The sequence below is a fragment of the Amblyomma maculatum genome, chromosome 1 (genome assembly GCF_055883805.1).
Source record: "Amblyomma maculatum isolate TAMU_Amacu chromosome 1, ASM5588380v1, whole genome shotgun sequence".
NCBI classification, from domain to species: Eukaryota; Metazoa; Arthropoda; class Arachnida; order Ixodida; family Ixodidae; genus Amblyomma; species Amblyomma maculatum.
The window spans coordinates 319,600,677-319,615,269 of NC_139344.1; the positions used below are offsets into that span (position 1 = coordinate 319,600,677).

Sequence of the window (14,593 nt, forward strand, 5' to 3'; positions counted from 1 at the left end):
CTGCGCATGCACGTACAAGACTAAATTACATTACTGCTAAGGCTCGAAGGTTTGAGCGTGATCTCTCACGACGACAATGGCACCTGTGGTGCGAGCAGTTCTCCACACAGTCATCGAATGCTCATCTTTAGCGAACTTTCCATGCCATGGAGCACGGTTGTCGTCGTCCTGATGCAGCGGCCACAGCATGCTATGCAGCAAACTTGTCTCCGAATGATTTCGCAAGACAAGCAGCGCGCAAGTTTTCCCCAAGTACGACGTGTTGCCTGCACCAGTTACAAGAACTTACTTGTGGGGCATGCCAGCCCATGTCGATAAGCTGCCATCTGCTGCCGACACCGAGGGAATCGCGAGCCCATTCTCCATGCCCGAATTGCTTGCAGCTATAGATGAAGCCAACCGAAAGACAGCGCCCGGTCCGGACTCCATTACGTACGAGGTTTACAAGAACCTCAGTGGTGATGCACTTCCTCAACTCCTTGACACCATTAACAAGGTATGGCTAGACGGCGATGTACCAGACAGCTGGAAATCGGCTATTGTGATCCCTATTCCAAAGCCGGGGAAAGCACCAACAGACCTAAGCAACTTTCGGCAACAATTAACGGCAACAATTTGCAAGCATGCTGAGAAAATGCTCGCCACACGAATCTCGTGGTGGCTTGAACATCACGGTTTCTACCACCCGACCCAGATTGGCTTTCGACCATCTATAGGCACAGAAGACGGATTGGCTGTCTTGGCGTCCTCAGTATTATCATCAACACGCAGCCACAATGTACGCACCGTCCTCGCCATGGATGTAGAAAAGGCTTACGATAATATCAGTCATGCTGCCATTCTGGATTCAATTGACATGCTCCATTTACCACTTAAAGTACGCAATTTCGTAAAATCTTTCCTTGAAAGTAGACAATTTGCAATACGCCTCAGTAGCGAGGCCATATGATCATTTGTCACTCTTCGCGGCGTACCCCAGGGATCTGTGTTGTCACCAACATTATTTAATATTGCGTTTATCTCACTTGCATGGCGGTTACATGAAATTTCTGATGTTAAATTCTTAATATACGCTGATGACATCACGGTGTGGAGCACACACAACGACCTACTGACTCAATCATCGGCCCTGCAATCAGCTTTAGATATTAAGTGCACATATGCATCTTCCATTGGCCTTGAACTTTCCGCCAGTAAAACTACGTTCACATCAGTCGCCAACCGCTGGGGCCGCCTTAAACTATCGGCAACACCTATTCGTCTACATCTATCCGGAACCCCACTTCAGGAAAGTTCAACAGTAAAAATATTGGGCTTAACAATTCATGAGTCAGGAACTGGAACTACATGGCTGTCTGGCGCTAAAAAACAGGCGTTACAGACACTGGGTCTGATTAGACGCATTGCTCCAAAAATGGGCGGCGCTCTCACTCAGATGTTGCGAGACAGTTGGTGCAGACAGTTGTGCAACCGCTCCTTGCTTATCAAGCCCAATTTCAGCATTTGACAAGGGCACAATGGGATCGACTTGAGGCTATAAATCGAGAGGCAAAGAGGATCATCACCTGCCTCCCTCGCATTACACCAATCGTGGCGCTCCAAGAAAACGCACAACTAAACACAATAGATGAACTGGTGCAGCAACGACGTGATGCACGCAAGCTTAAGGCCACACTCTCTCACGCAACGTGCGCTCTGAAAGCTTATGCTCCGACACATTCACTACTACCACCGCCACTGCCAGTTCTTCCTCCTTGGCGTTTTGTACAGCTGAGCGATAACAAGCCAACTGATTTACGCCGACCAAGAACACAGGAAACGGCGTCGTCACTTCGCGACCGAATTATGGAACAAGACGCCCGCTTGCCACATGGTTCCATTATAATTTACGTCGACGCAAGCATCAAAGCCTGTGAAGTGATAACAGCAGTTTGCTGTCCTACCAAATCTTCATTGAACAAGACGTCAACGTTTCAATTACCGGAACCTCCATCTTCTTTTTGTGCGGAACTGCTTGCAGTGCAAGAGTCGCTTCGCTCTGTGACCGCCATTCCCATGCTTCCCACGGCCCGTATTATCATACGTACAGATGCCCTCCAGGTGACAAAGCTACTTAGACGAGTTAGTAGTAGCCCGGAAATCTGCCAGAACATACACAGTCTAGCGGCTCGCATACCAAATCCAATTCGTATTTAATGGACCCCGCGTGACCATTTAAGTGCTCAAAGCCAAGTGGATTCTGCGACCCGCCTTTCAAACTCAACCTCGACATCGCCAAACCTCATAAAATTGGACAATGCCGCCCTGCTTTTAACAAGAAAGGAGCACCTCCGGCGCCGTACACGTGCTCTTATACCTCCGTGTACGGTAAGCCTCCCCCGCGGTCTAACCCGTGCAGAGGAGGTGGCGCTTCGGAGGATTAGAGTTGGGGTGGCCCTAACACCAGCAGTGATCCGAAAGTGGCCACAATTTCGGTATTTATATCCACACCCTGGGTGCCCCATCTGCAAGTCTAGAAATATAGAAGCTGACATCCATCACCTACTGTGGGATTGTCCAGCGTTGAAGCCAACGCGGATCCGGCACCTGGCGGCAGCTGGCCTCTCCCCCCATAATCCGCAGTCATATGCTGTTTGGACACTGGGACCGCATCATCGTTCACTCCTCGATTTCATTGCATCAGCCAACCTTTTTTCATTTAACTGACCACACCCTTCATCCATCATAATATTCCTTTTATGCCGTAAGGCAATAAACTTCGCAAAAAAAAAAAAACATATTAGCGATGACAATGACGCCGCAATTAGTGATAATAACGATAGCAGTGATGACAATGACGCCGCTGTTAATGATTGGTTTGGTACTGAGGCTTCCCATTTTCACCAGGTGGACCATAAATATCCTAGCCAAGTCAATTCATAATAATAATAATAATAATGATAGTAGCGATGACGATGGTGGTGCATTTAGTTAACAACGATGATAGCAATTCTTGTCTAGCGTAAGAATGATAGCAGCGATGAGAATGACGCTGCATTTAGTTTATAATTAAAATGATGATAAGTAGCAATTGTGACGATGATCATAGTAGCGATGGCATGGCCGCCGTAGTTAATGATAATGATAGTAGCGATGACAGTGATGGTGATTTTAGTTGATGATGATGATAGCAGCGATAGTGATTATGACAGCACCGATGAAAATGACGTTGCAGTCAATGAAAACAGTCCTGTAAATTGGCTTTCTCAATGTCGCTCTTAAGCAGACTTAAGCGCAGTCTGCAATCTTATTTTCTTTTTTTTTTCACTTTTAGGACGTGACAATTTTTTTTTACCCATATTACTGCGCTATACGCTTTCATCCAACGTGAAAGCAAAAATTAACGGTATTTTCGCACGGACCAACTTTTATATTCATATTGCTTATGCATGTAATGCCTAGTGTTTAAGGCTACATCACAAAAGGCCATGCAGACATAAGACACGCTTTGGACTCCTTGACACCTGCCCTAACTTTGCTGCGTGCAACCTCTTATTTTTATTTATTTTTTACTTTCCCTATCCACATACAGTATGTGCCAAGACGTTCGCGTCAGTTTTGATTTCAAAAAAGAAACGACAACTAAACTAAATGCACCATTCGAGGGACGGTGCGAGAAAGCTGCATATATAAATCTAGATTAAAAAAAAGGCTATTTTATTTCTATAGCTTCGTGTCAGATATATGAGCGCGCTCAGTCTCATTAGCTTGAGGCTAAAGTCAGATTCTTCGCTTCGCTTTTCCTGTACTCAGTTTCATTTCATGTGTTATTTGTTTCTTCTTTTTGTGTTCTATCTGTGTGTGTAAAACTTGTGCGTGCATTTTTTTAATTTGTGCTGCTGCACGAAGACCACATGGTTGTTCCTGCGCACATTAAATAAAGATTAATTGCTTATTATTATTATTATTACCATCATCATCATTAGTATTACTATTATGATTATTAATATTATCTGGTTTAGGTCATATTACACCGGAAGACGCGTTATTCGAAGTTACATGCATGCACTCATGCCTTGAACTGTTTTACTGTGTATTCATTTCCTTCCTCACAACACGTGTAACATTTTATGTGAAGCTAGAAAAGCAAAAAAAAGAAGAAAACAGAGAAACACTGAAACTGAAAGTTAACTAAATAACAAGGTTATTTCTTTTTTCCCTGTCTTCATCTCCATCTATTGTAGGGTTGAAAAAACAACTAGTGTGCTTTCCAGACTTACCTGGCGAGCTTCCGTCTTTGCAGACGGGAAGCCTGGCCGTCTTTTCCAGGTAGGTTGGCCAGTCCACGCCGATTTCGCTGTACAGCCCGCATGGTTCTGCTGGGGATACTTGCATTTCGCATTCCTGCAAAATATAATTGAAACGAGCTTGAAGGACAAAGAGTTGGTTACAAGCAGGTAATAGTCGCATTTATTTCTTGTCATCTACATATGTGTTTCGAAATTAATTCGGAAAACGTCAGCAATCATGTCATGAGTGACTCGGCTTGACACACTATGGTCAAACGTTTTCAAAGGTGTGCTTGAACCGATGAGTTGAGTTGCGAGAGCTGTCTGTGTCAACTAAGACACTATATGTTGCAAAGGTTTAGTCGGTCGGCCAATTGATCAATCAGTCTAAAAATGTTTATCAAGCAGCAACTGTCCGTCGACAAATGGTTGGGGTAGTAGCGTGAATTCTGAATCAAAAGAAATAAGTGCAGAAATGGAAGGCGGAAAATTAAACGTGGAGATGAGATTAAGAAGGTTGTGAGAAAAAGGGCAGTGCTGATGCTAGACAAGCCAGGAAAGCATCTGTCCTGCAGTTAATCTAATCGGTTTGATGACAGCAATGATGATGACCGAACAAAAACGAATCCTTTCAACCCCGCCACGGTAACTTAGCGGTTACGGTGCTCAACTGCTGATCCCGGAGGCACGGGTTCAATCCTGGCTGCGATCCGCAGCGGCCGCGTTTCTATGAAAGCGAAACGCAGGCTCCCGTGAATTGTGCGATGTAAGTGCACCTAATATAACAACAACAGCAAAAAAGAACGTCGAATTTTCCGAGGCCACCACTACGGTGTTTCTTGCTGTCAATAGAGAGATTTAGCTTACCGTGATCCGCGATCCGCCATGGTGACCTTCTACCGTGCGTGGACGAGGGCGAACAAGCTCATTGGTCCCGACGCGGGAGGTCCATGTGTGGACATACAGTATGTGGCGCCATCTATCCGCGTCGAGGGGGTTTGGGCATGCGCAGTGGAACGCGCGGTGGCGGTTCACGGTAGCGGATCGCGGATCACGGTAAGCTAAAACTCTCTAATGTCACTTTGGGACGTTAAAATCCGATAAACTGAACCGAACCATTGCAAAGTTGTTTGAAATATGATACCGCCGGTTGCTAAGCAGTGATTTTTGCTATAGAACGGTTTTGCTTAGCGAAGTCGACAGCTCACCCAGCGTTAGCGATCCTTATCTGAGAAGCAGCTCACCTGCTTGAGGCTGCACACCTGGTGCTGCGCGGCGGGGCTGAAGAGGAGCGAGTCGTCGGCCAGTGGCATGCGGCGAATGAGCAGCGTGTACGCGTTCACTACCCACGGGTCCGGCTGGCCGCCGTCCATCACGTACAGCACCACCTTGTTCTCACCCACGCCCAGCGTGTAGTTGGACGGCCTGCGCATGCGACAATGTAGGAGGTCAGGCCACCACACACCTAGAGGAACTTTCTTTTTTTCTTTCCTTTCTCCGTTGCTCCTGTCTTCTCAAGTTGTTTATAATGGCGCTTTTCATGATTCTGGATAACCCCAGAGGATCGGTACAGCGGAGAAAAAAATAATACGTGTCTATGCAAACGTGCTGCCTATTCATTGCATAGGACTTCTTATAGCAAAACCTTCTAGGCGCGTAGCGTCCGCACCGTTCAGCGCACGCCGCGAACTGATTGACCACTCAACACCGGCCATACCTTCACTCACTGCCAACAATCACTAATCCTTATCCTTCACTTTTTGTCTTTTTTCTTTTTCTCTTCGCCTCCCCCGTATTTTTTCCCAACATGCGGAACGCGTGTTCATGGGTATCAAGAGTCAGCGCCTGCAATTTGACTTTGCCGGTGTCTTGTATACTCCTGACTCGCGGTCGGCGCCTGGCGGACTGCCTGACTTTGTGGCGGACCTGCTCTGTGTGTGTGTGTGTGTTGTTTGTGTGCTTGAGCTGTCTGTCTGTATGTACGTACACATACTCTTTTGTTTGTATTTGTCGCTAATTTTGGTGCACATCAACTACAAAACGGTATAATAATAATAATAATAATAATAATAATAATAATAATAATAATAATAATAATAATAATAATAATAATAATAATAATAATAATAATAATAATAATAATAATAATAATAATAATAATAATAATAATAATAATAATAATAATAATAGAGACCCGATATGGCCTGAACTCACTCGAAACGGTCAGTGAAGGTGTTCGGCACCTGTTTGCAACAATTTTATTTTCGGCTCGCTGTTCAATTCGAAGCTTTCAAGGACTAGCGTTTCTGACGGGCTAAGCCTAATCGACGCCCTCAGGGCCCACCACGACCACGGCTGCTCCCGGGCCACAGCCGGGCGGCGCTGCCGCCACAGCGCATCCGGAAGATGTGACCTTCAAAATTTTACGCCCGGCGACCTTCACTCCGTGCCAACCACCGACTACGACCCCACAGTCAAGCCAAGTTACAAGGCGTTCCGATTATCCGCCATTACCGGCGGGTCACGAGCAGATGGATGCTGCGCCATACTACGTATCCAGCCAAACCCTGACTCCGACACCACGAACGCCACAGGTTACACCGACTACAACCCCGCAGTCAAGCCAAGTTACGAGAAGTTGTGATTACCCGCTCTTACCGGCGGGGCATGAACAGATGGACGCGGCGCCGTACTTCGCATCCAGCCGAACGGTGCCTCCGACGCCACAAACGCCACAAGCTACAGGGAGCGTTGATTACCCGCTATTGCCGACAGTGCACGAGGAAATGGATGCCGCAGCTGTGACTGTCTCTGCAAGCCCTCCTGCTCAGGTTAAGACAACTACAGGATGCAGCATGACTTCAACCTATCGCAAGCGTTAAGTGTCCCCGCAACGTCTGCACACAGAACGGGTGAGTCGTCCTCATTTCACTGTTCTGATCAGGCCACTTAACAAAGTGCATGCCACAAACATCCCAAAGCAGGCTATTACCAACGCAATAGAGCAAAGCGCTCCGTCTCAGTATTTTTCGGATATGGCCATTCTCCGCTTTGATTCTGCTGCTAACTGCATCCGCATAACTGTCAGGGACGCTGAGCATTTCAAGAAGCTGTGTACATTGACCCGTTTAATCGCGCGAACGCGGGATTCTGTCCAAGCGTTCGATGTGGACACGTCCCCACTGAAGCAGCCTGCGGTTGACAGCACGCGAGGTGTGATCAGAATTAGAGAAGGCCTCACGATGGACTACATCATGACACATCTGCGCTGCGAGACAGCTGAAATCACAGACATACGCATGCTCGGCAAGACAAATTTGCTACTTCTGACCTTCGCATCAGACGCATTACCTTCTCGGCTAGTATTCGACTACGAGATTACACGAATCCGTGAATACCGCCCGCGCCCAGTCGCATGTTATAACTGTCACCGCATCGGCCATGTAGCCAAATACTGCTCGTTTCCCGCCGTTTGTCGGGATTGCGGTAAGAACCCGCACCCTGAGGACCCCGGCTGCAAGCAGTTTCCTCATTGCGTAGCCTGCGGCGCTTCCACGCATATCGCCCTGAGTGCCCAGTGCCCGGCTCGAGCTTATGCAAAGCCTGTCGACAAATCGGCACCTAAGGAGTCGGATGATCCGAATACGCATCAGGTGACATCCTCACATACTGTCTCCAAACATGTATCATATGCTGAAAAGACCTCTTCTCCAGGTTTAGCCGAGGTCATTGAGAGCCTCAGAGCAGAAATATCTGAACTACGCCAGGAAAATCAGCGTCTCCGGGAGATGATAACTAAGGACAAGATAACAATGGACACCAGAACTCGTTCCCAGACTCCGCAACGCAGCCGCTCACAGAAGGGCCGCAAAAGCCGTTCGCCTACCCGCCGGCCGCAACCGGTCACAGCGTCTGATTCCGCCTATACCCACATGCTCGGGCTAATCCGACAGGAACGCGCTCAAGAGACACAGAAGCTGGAAGAAACTCTGCGAAAGGAAGTTAATGCAACTCTTACTGCTGCCCTCACTTCCATGCAGAGCCATCTGCAGACTATGTTAGAGGAGTTCCAACGTACCACACTCACAGACGATAGTAAGCGCCGTAAATCTGTGCCCCTTTCATGAGCACTATGGCTCATGGGATTCAATGGAACTGCAGAAGCTTCAATCAGAACGGTCCTACCCTTCGTACATTTGTGCCTCAGCGCCGTCCTCTTTTCATACTTCTTCAAGAAACGCGCGGTCCTTGTAAAATTCCTGATTACTGCACTTACCAGACACCTACTATCCAACATAAAAACGGCCGTTCAGAGGAACAGGCGGCCGTCTTAATCCGAAACGATTGTCCTTCCACTCAGCTCTCGCTTCAATCCCTTTGCTCTTCCACTCGTGAGATTGTTGCAGTAAAAATCTTCCCCCCTGGCCAAAAACCTTTCGTCGTAGCGTCGGCCTATTTCCGGCCAGGTAACGTCATGGCAGAACCCTGTTCCTGGCTCCCTGACCTTGAAAACGCAGCACACCCTTATCCTATTCTTATTGGCGGAGATTTCAACGCACATCACGCAGCCTGGAGCTCATCTCAGCCTAACCAACGTGGTAAACACCTATATGACGCCCTTGATCAAACTCTTCTTACCCTGTGCAACGAACCTAACGTGCCGACCCGTATCGGTCTCCATCCCTCTCAAGCAGACACTACACTGGACCTTACATTTTCATCACCGCGTCTTCTTCGGCGCTGGGAAGTCCTTTCTAATTCTTCGGGTAGTGATCACTTGCCCATCTTGCTCACTCTCAATCGTAAATGTCTTCGCGTTCGGACAACACGTTCGTTTTTCAACTGGGACAAGTTTCGTGCTAATACTACGACCCCCTTCTCGGATATTGACTCCTTTCTGTCTGTACTCCGAGATGCCCGCACTCAAGCTCTGGAATATATCCCCTGTGACGATTCCACAGTTGGCATGGATGCTCACCTGGCTAACCTTTGGCGTCGCGCAGATCACCTCACGCAACGTTTTCGGACACGCGGAAAACGTCACAAAGATCTCGTGCTTCTTCGACGACAATTCAAGCTTATCCGGGCATACCAGCTTCACCTGCAAAGTGAGGCTTGGCACTCTACATGCGACCGTCTTGGACAAGTACCGGGCCTATCACAACTTTGGCGCATCTTTCGTGGCCTAAATGGCAAGGCACGCGGGGCACCACCTCTCGCCGATCTCCTTCTCAATGGCAACCCGGCTGATGTTGAAGATGAAGTTATACGCACCTTTTTCCCACACGCCAGCCTAATGCCTCCACCAGCAGTTTCCATTTTCCCAGTCGGAAACCCTGATCCAGACCTGGATCGCCCATTCTCAAAGGGAGAACTGCAAGCAGCCCTCGGAAGAGGCCGCGCTCGCGCCACACCCGGGCACGACCGAGTTAGTTGGCAGGAGCTTAGCAATCTCGACTCGGCAGCCCAGGATGCCCTTCTCGACATCATTAATTCTTACTGGGAGACCGGAACGGTACCGGATAACCTCAAGCTTTCTCTTATTCTTCCTATCCCTAAACCTGGCAAAAACCCTCGACTTCCTAGTAATTTGCGTCCAATTGCACTGACTTCACATCTCTGTAAACTCATCGAGCGCCTGCTGCATACCCGGATTAGTCACTACATTGAATACGTCAGTCCTGGATTTCATCCAGCTCAAGCCGGCTTCCGCCCTAACCTTGGAACGCATGACTGCCTTTGGCTTTTGCGAAGAGTTCTGAATAGAGCTCATCGTAAAACGCTACCTGACTATCTCCTGGCTGTCGATATACACAAAGCTTTTGACAATGTTCGCCATGAGGTTATCCTGGAGGAACTCGCCAAGCGCTTTCCTAGTAATCGTGCCCAAATCTGGATCCGCAATTTTTTGACATGTAGACCCATTCAGCTACATGGCAAAGCTCCGGGATGGGTGCCCAAAACCTATTACTTGGATAGGGGTGTACCTCAGGGCTCCATTCTCGGACCCATATTGTTCAACTTGGCCATGACACGCGTTGCCGAGAATCTGGAAATCAGCACAAGCGCAAGATTCGCTATATATGCCGATGATATTACCGTCTGGACGGAGGCAGCGGATTACGTAGACAAATATTCTATGGAGACTGAACTTCAGGCGGCCCTTCTTTGTCTTGAAGATACACTAACCAAAATTGGCCTCGAACTCGCACCACATAAAACAGAATTGATTAGTATCGACGGAAAACATAAAACCAACCCCAGTATGCAGATCCATCTTCACATCGGAGGCAACACCATCACCTCCTCAAATGGGCAAATCCGCATTCTTGGCCTGCCCATATCAAGCTGCAACAGCCCCCAGAAATGGGTTCGTCAGTTACAACGCCTTTGGCCAGCACTGCTACATACTATTCGTCGCCTGTCCAACCGGCACGGCGGTGCGCGGCAGCATGCCTGCCGTGCGATGGCCAGAGCAGCGGCGGTCGGAAAAATCCTCTATGGTACACCGGTCCTCCAACTGTCGAAGACTGACTTCGCTAAGGTCGAACGCCTTCATCGCGCTACACTACGCACTATTACCGGTCTACCTAAGCACACTCCTATAGCCGAACTTGAGCGTTTGGCCGCTCTTCCACCGCTCACTACCATCGTTACCGAGTCACAGACGCGTCATCGAATACGTCTAGAGAACACTGTCCAGGGGCGTCGCCTGCTGGCCTGGGATGAACAGCGTAACGACAAAACACCAGCCCTATATGCATCACTTCCCCCTTGGGAGATGCCAGTAGTCACACGCGTCCATCGCCGACCTATAAACCGCGATTTTGTCATTCCCCGGGAGCTCCTAGCTGCCCATCACCGACAAGAGCGAATCCCCGATACGACTGACATATACACCGACGCATCCATTACAAGCGAATTCGCATCTATGGCCTGGGTATGCGATGACAACCCTTCCCTTTCAGGCGCTTATGCCTGCCATCTACCTCAGGGTACCCCTCTTCACGCTGAACTCCTCGCGATTTGGGGAGCCTTGTCAGGAGTGCCTTGCACCGGAACTGGGTCACTACGTATTCTTACTGATTCCTTTGAAGCTTACAAGGAAATCGCTACTCCGGGTTCACAAGATGCAACAGCTACGGCTATACAGCGCCTCCTTAAACGCCACCAACTCGCGACCAGAACTGTCGCTATTCACTGGACCCCAGGTCACTCGGACGAATCAGGGGGCAATGCGGCGGCACACGCCGCGGCTGCCTTGGCAGGTGGGATGTCCACATTTACTTCCCCACCCCCCTTGCTTCATCCTTATTCGACCTTGGGCGGGCAACTCACCCCTTCTCTTGCCCTTATGCACTATACTCGGACCAGTCTTCGTAGCCTCAGTCAGCATCGCATGCAGGTGGCCACACCAGACCCACCTTTTACGAGAAGAACCCACCTCACCCGAAGTCAAGAAGTCTTTTTGAATAAGCTCATCGCCCATGCGGCTTACACGCCACGTATTATGGCCCGCTGGCGTCAGTATAAGGAGAAAATGATTACGTGCCCACACTGTACGACTCTAACCTGCGGCGGCATATCTCATTTACTTTGGGAATGCCCTGCTTTTTCTACTGGACGCCCCGAGATCGAACCCTACCGCCTGAACTACCGTTCCCTTCTAGAAACTGATGCAAACACACAGATGATATTTGCCAAGTATGGCTCGCTTAGTGGCCTGGTTAGAACAATGTGATTCGAGTGACGACCTAAACAATGAAGATTATGTCTACTCCCCTTTATCCCCATCCAAGGCCATGAGCCTTCCCATTCAATAAAGGACATTCAATCAATAATAATAATAATAATAATAATAATAATAATAATAATAATAATAATAATAATAATAATAATAATAATAATAATAATAATAATAATAATAATAATAATAATAATAATAATAATAATAATAATAATAATAATAATATCCCATTACGTTTACCTAGGAGTCATAGACTGTTGGCTCCTTTAACTATATATATATATAATATATATTAAATGATTATATATATAATTCCATCTGGTGTTCCTGGTGTTCTTAGGCGGCGTCTGGAAGAAGAGGACGCGGAAGTCGGCTCGCGTGCTGTGTGCGGAACTCTACCGTGCACAGACCACTCGGAGTTACGACATGTCCGCCAGCGGTGCGAATCTGCGTGCCAGACTATGAAGTCAATACTTTTTTTAACAAGCGCCGCTAGCTTCCCGCTTATAATCGAAAAATCAGCGCCTGTGTCTACCAATGCGCTAACCTTATAGCCTTCGACAACCACGGGTATATTCAGCGAGAATAGATCTTCATGCGCAGGAACTGTCGTCGGTGCCGTAAAATCGCGGTCGCTCACAGGTCTCGTTGTCAGGGTGTCTTCGTCACGTCGATTGCAAGCGGCCTCGCCCCCGGAGGTCACTTTCTTTAGTTCTCCCGACGGGGACATGGCGACCGTCGCTGCGCCATCGAGGAGGATCTGGGCTGCGGCGATGGTCGGTGTGGGGATGGGAAGCGTGACTGCCGCTGGTAAATTGGCGCCATGCGCTGCGGGGCTAAGTAGTCCTCATTCTCACAGGGTCGTTGGCCTAATGGAGGGCGACGCATGTCGATAGTAAATCCGTGCAGTCCCAGGTGTCGATAGGGGCACTGGCGGTACAGATGACCTGGTTCCCGCAATGGAAGCACAGTCACTGGTGACTTGGGGTGCGTCACAGGTCCGCCTAACGCTGGGGTGGTCGTCTGTTGTCGGCGTATGGGTCAGTGTGTGCGGAATACAGTAAGCCTTCATCGGGCGGCTGCAATGGCGTCGAAGCAGGCGTAGGACGTCGCAACATATCAGCATAAGCTGGACGATGGTACTCCATGGGAAAAGGTGGCGGATCAGCAGACGGTACCGAAGGCCTCAAGGCTTGAATCTCTTTGCGGACAATGCTAGCTACAGAGCCGACCATCACCTGGGGAACACCGAAAAGCGTCTGGAGCTCCTTGCGTAAAACTGAGTGGATGATGTCGCGTAGGTTCGGGGTGGCCCCGAAGGCCAAACGTGGTTCCGCAACCGGAGTACCCGCCTGTCGTAGGTGGTAGACCGCTGCTGGAGCATCCTCTCCGTTTTGACAGCTTCCGCAAGAAACTCGGCAACCGTTCTCGATTAATTACGAACGAGGCCAGCGAACAGTTGTTCTTTAACATTGCGCATGAGGTGGCGCACCTTTTTGTCTTCGGTCATGGCCGGGTCAGATCGTCGGAAGAGCCGGATCATGTCCTCGACGTACATGGTTGCAGTCTCATTCGGCATCTGCATGCGAGACTGTAAAGCCCTTTCTGGGCATTCTCACCAATCCGCGCTGGTATAGGTCTCAAGGATGCGTCGGCAGAACCCGCGCCATGATGTTAGGGCGTCATCTCGGTTCTCGTACCAAGTACGAGCGTCATCTTCTATGCCGAAGAAGACGTTTCTAAGCTTGGCGGCGTCGTCCAACTGACACAACGAGGCGGCCCGTTCAAACTGGACGAGCCAGTCTTCGACGTCTTCGGTCTGACTGCCGTGGAAGGGTTGAGGCAGTCGTGGGTTCTGCAGGATGTAGTAACTTGGAGCCTGATTGGCAGGTCGAGGAGCGGCTGCGGTGCTGAACTCCAACGGCTAGTGCGGTGCACACGGGTGTCGACTGGCACAGGAGTTGAGTCCTGGGCATGCTGTGGTGTGCGGGACATGTACTGGGTTTGATACGCAGCACCTCCATCAAAATATGTCGTGGACAACGGGGCAAGACGTGACTAAACGACAGGGTGAAGCTGTACGAGCAGGAGGCAGAGTTCCGCATACAGCACGCGAGCCGACATCAGCGTCCTCTTCTTCCAGTCACCACCTAAGTACATCAGCAACACCAGGGCCCGCTTGCACAAAACAATCTTAAGACTGTCTTAGCTAAGTCCCGACTTATCAGGAGTCTAAAGAATAGGCCACTAGCATGGCCGCTTAAGACTTGAGTCAAGACTCAGCTTCAGTCCTGACTTGAACAAGTCGGTTGTATGATTACGACTCTAGTGCTGTCTTGGTTAAGACACAAGGACGCCAGGTGTCTAAGTAGAGAAATTAGAAGAATACAGAGATGCGCTGGCGCTGTCACTGCTGTAAGATGTACACATTCCGTCAATTTTGCGTTGTGTAAAATCCGTGCCATTGCTTTTTGCGGCTTAAGATTGTGTTACGAAGAAAAATGCCCCAAGTGGTTGCTGAGGCCGTTCTGGGAAGCCACTCTGGTGAACATGAACCCGAAGCGTTCGACGTTCGGAA

General features: G+C 49.0%; 1 protein-coding gene across 1 annotated transcript in view; it reads right to left on the reverse strand.

Annotated features, from left to right (window-relative positions):
* The window catches only part of LOC146207241 (cadherin-like and PC-esterase domain-containing protein 1), a 169,520-nt gene that overhangs the window by 14,175 nt on the left and 140,752 nt on the right, over positions 1 to 14,593 (reverse strand). Inside the window, exons 17-18 of the mRNA XM_084576418.1 lie at positions 5,513 to 5,693; positions 4,260 to 4,383 (exon numbers count right to left, since the gene is read on the reverse strand). Of these exons, the coding sequence (XP_084432544.1) occupies positions 4,260 to 4,383; positions 5,513 to 5,693 (305 nt within the window). The remainder of the gene's footprint in view (positions 1 to 4,259; positions 4,384 to 5,512; positions 5,694 to 14,593) is intronic.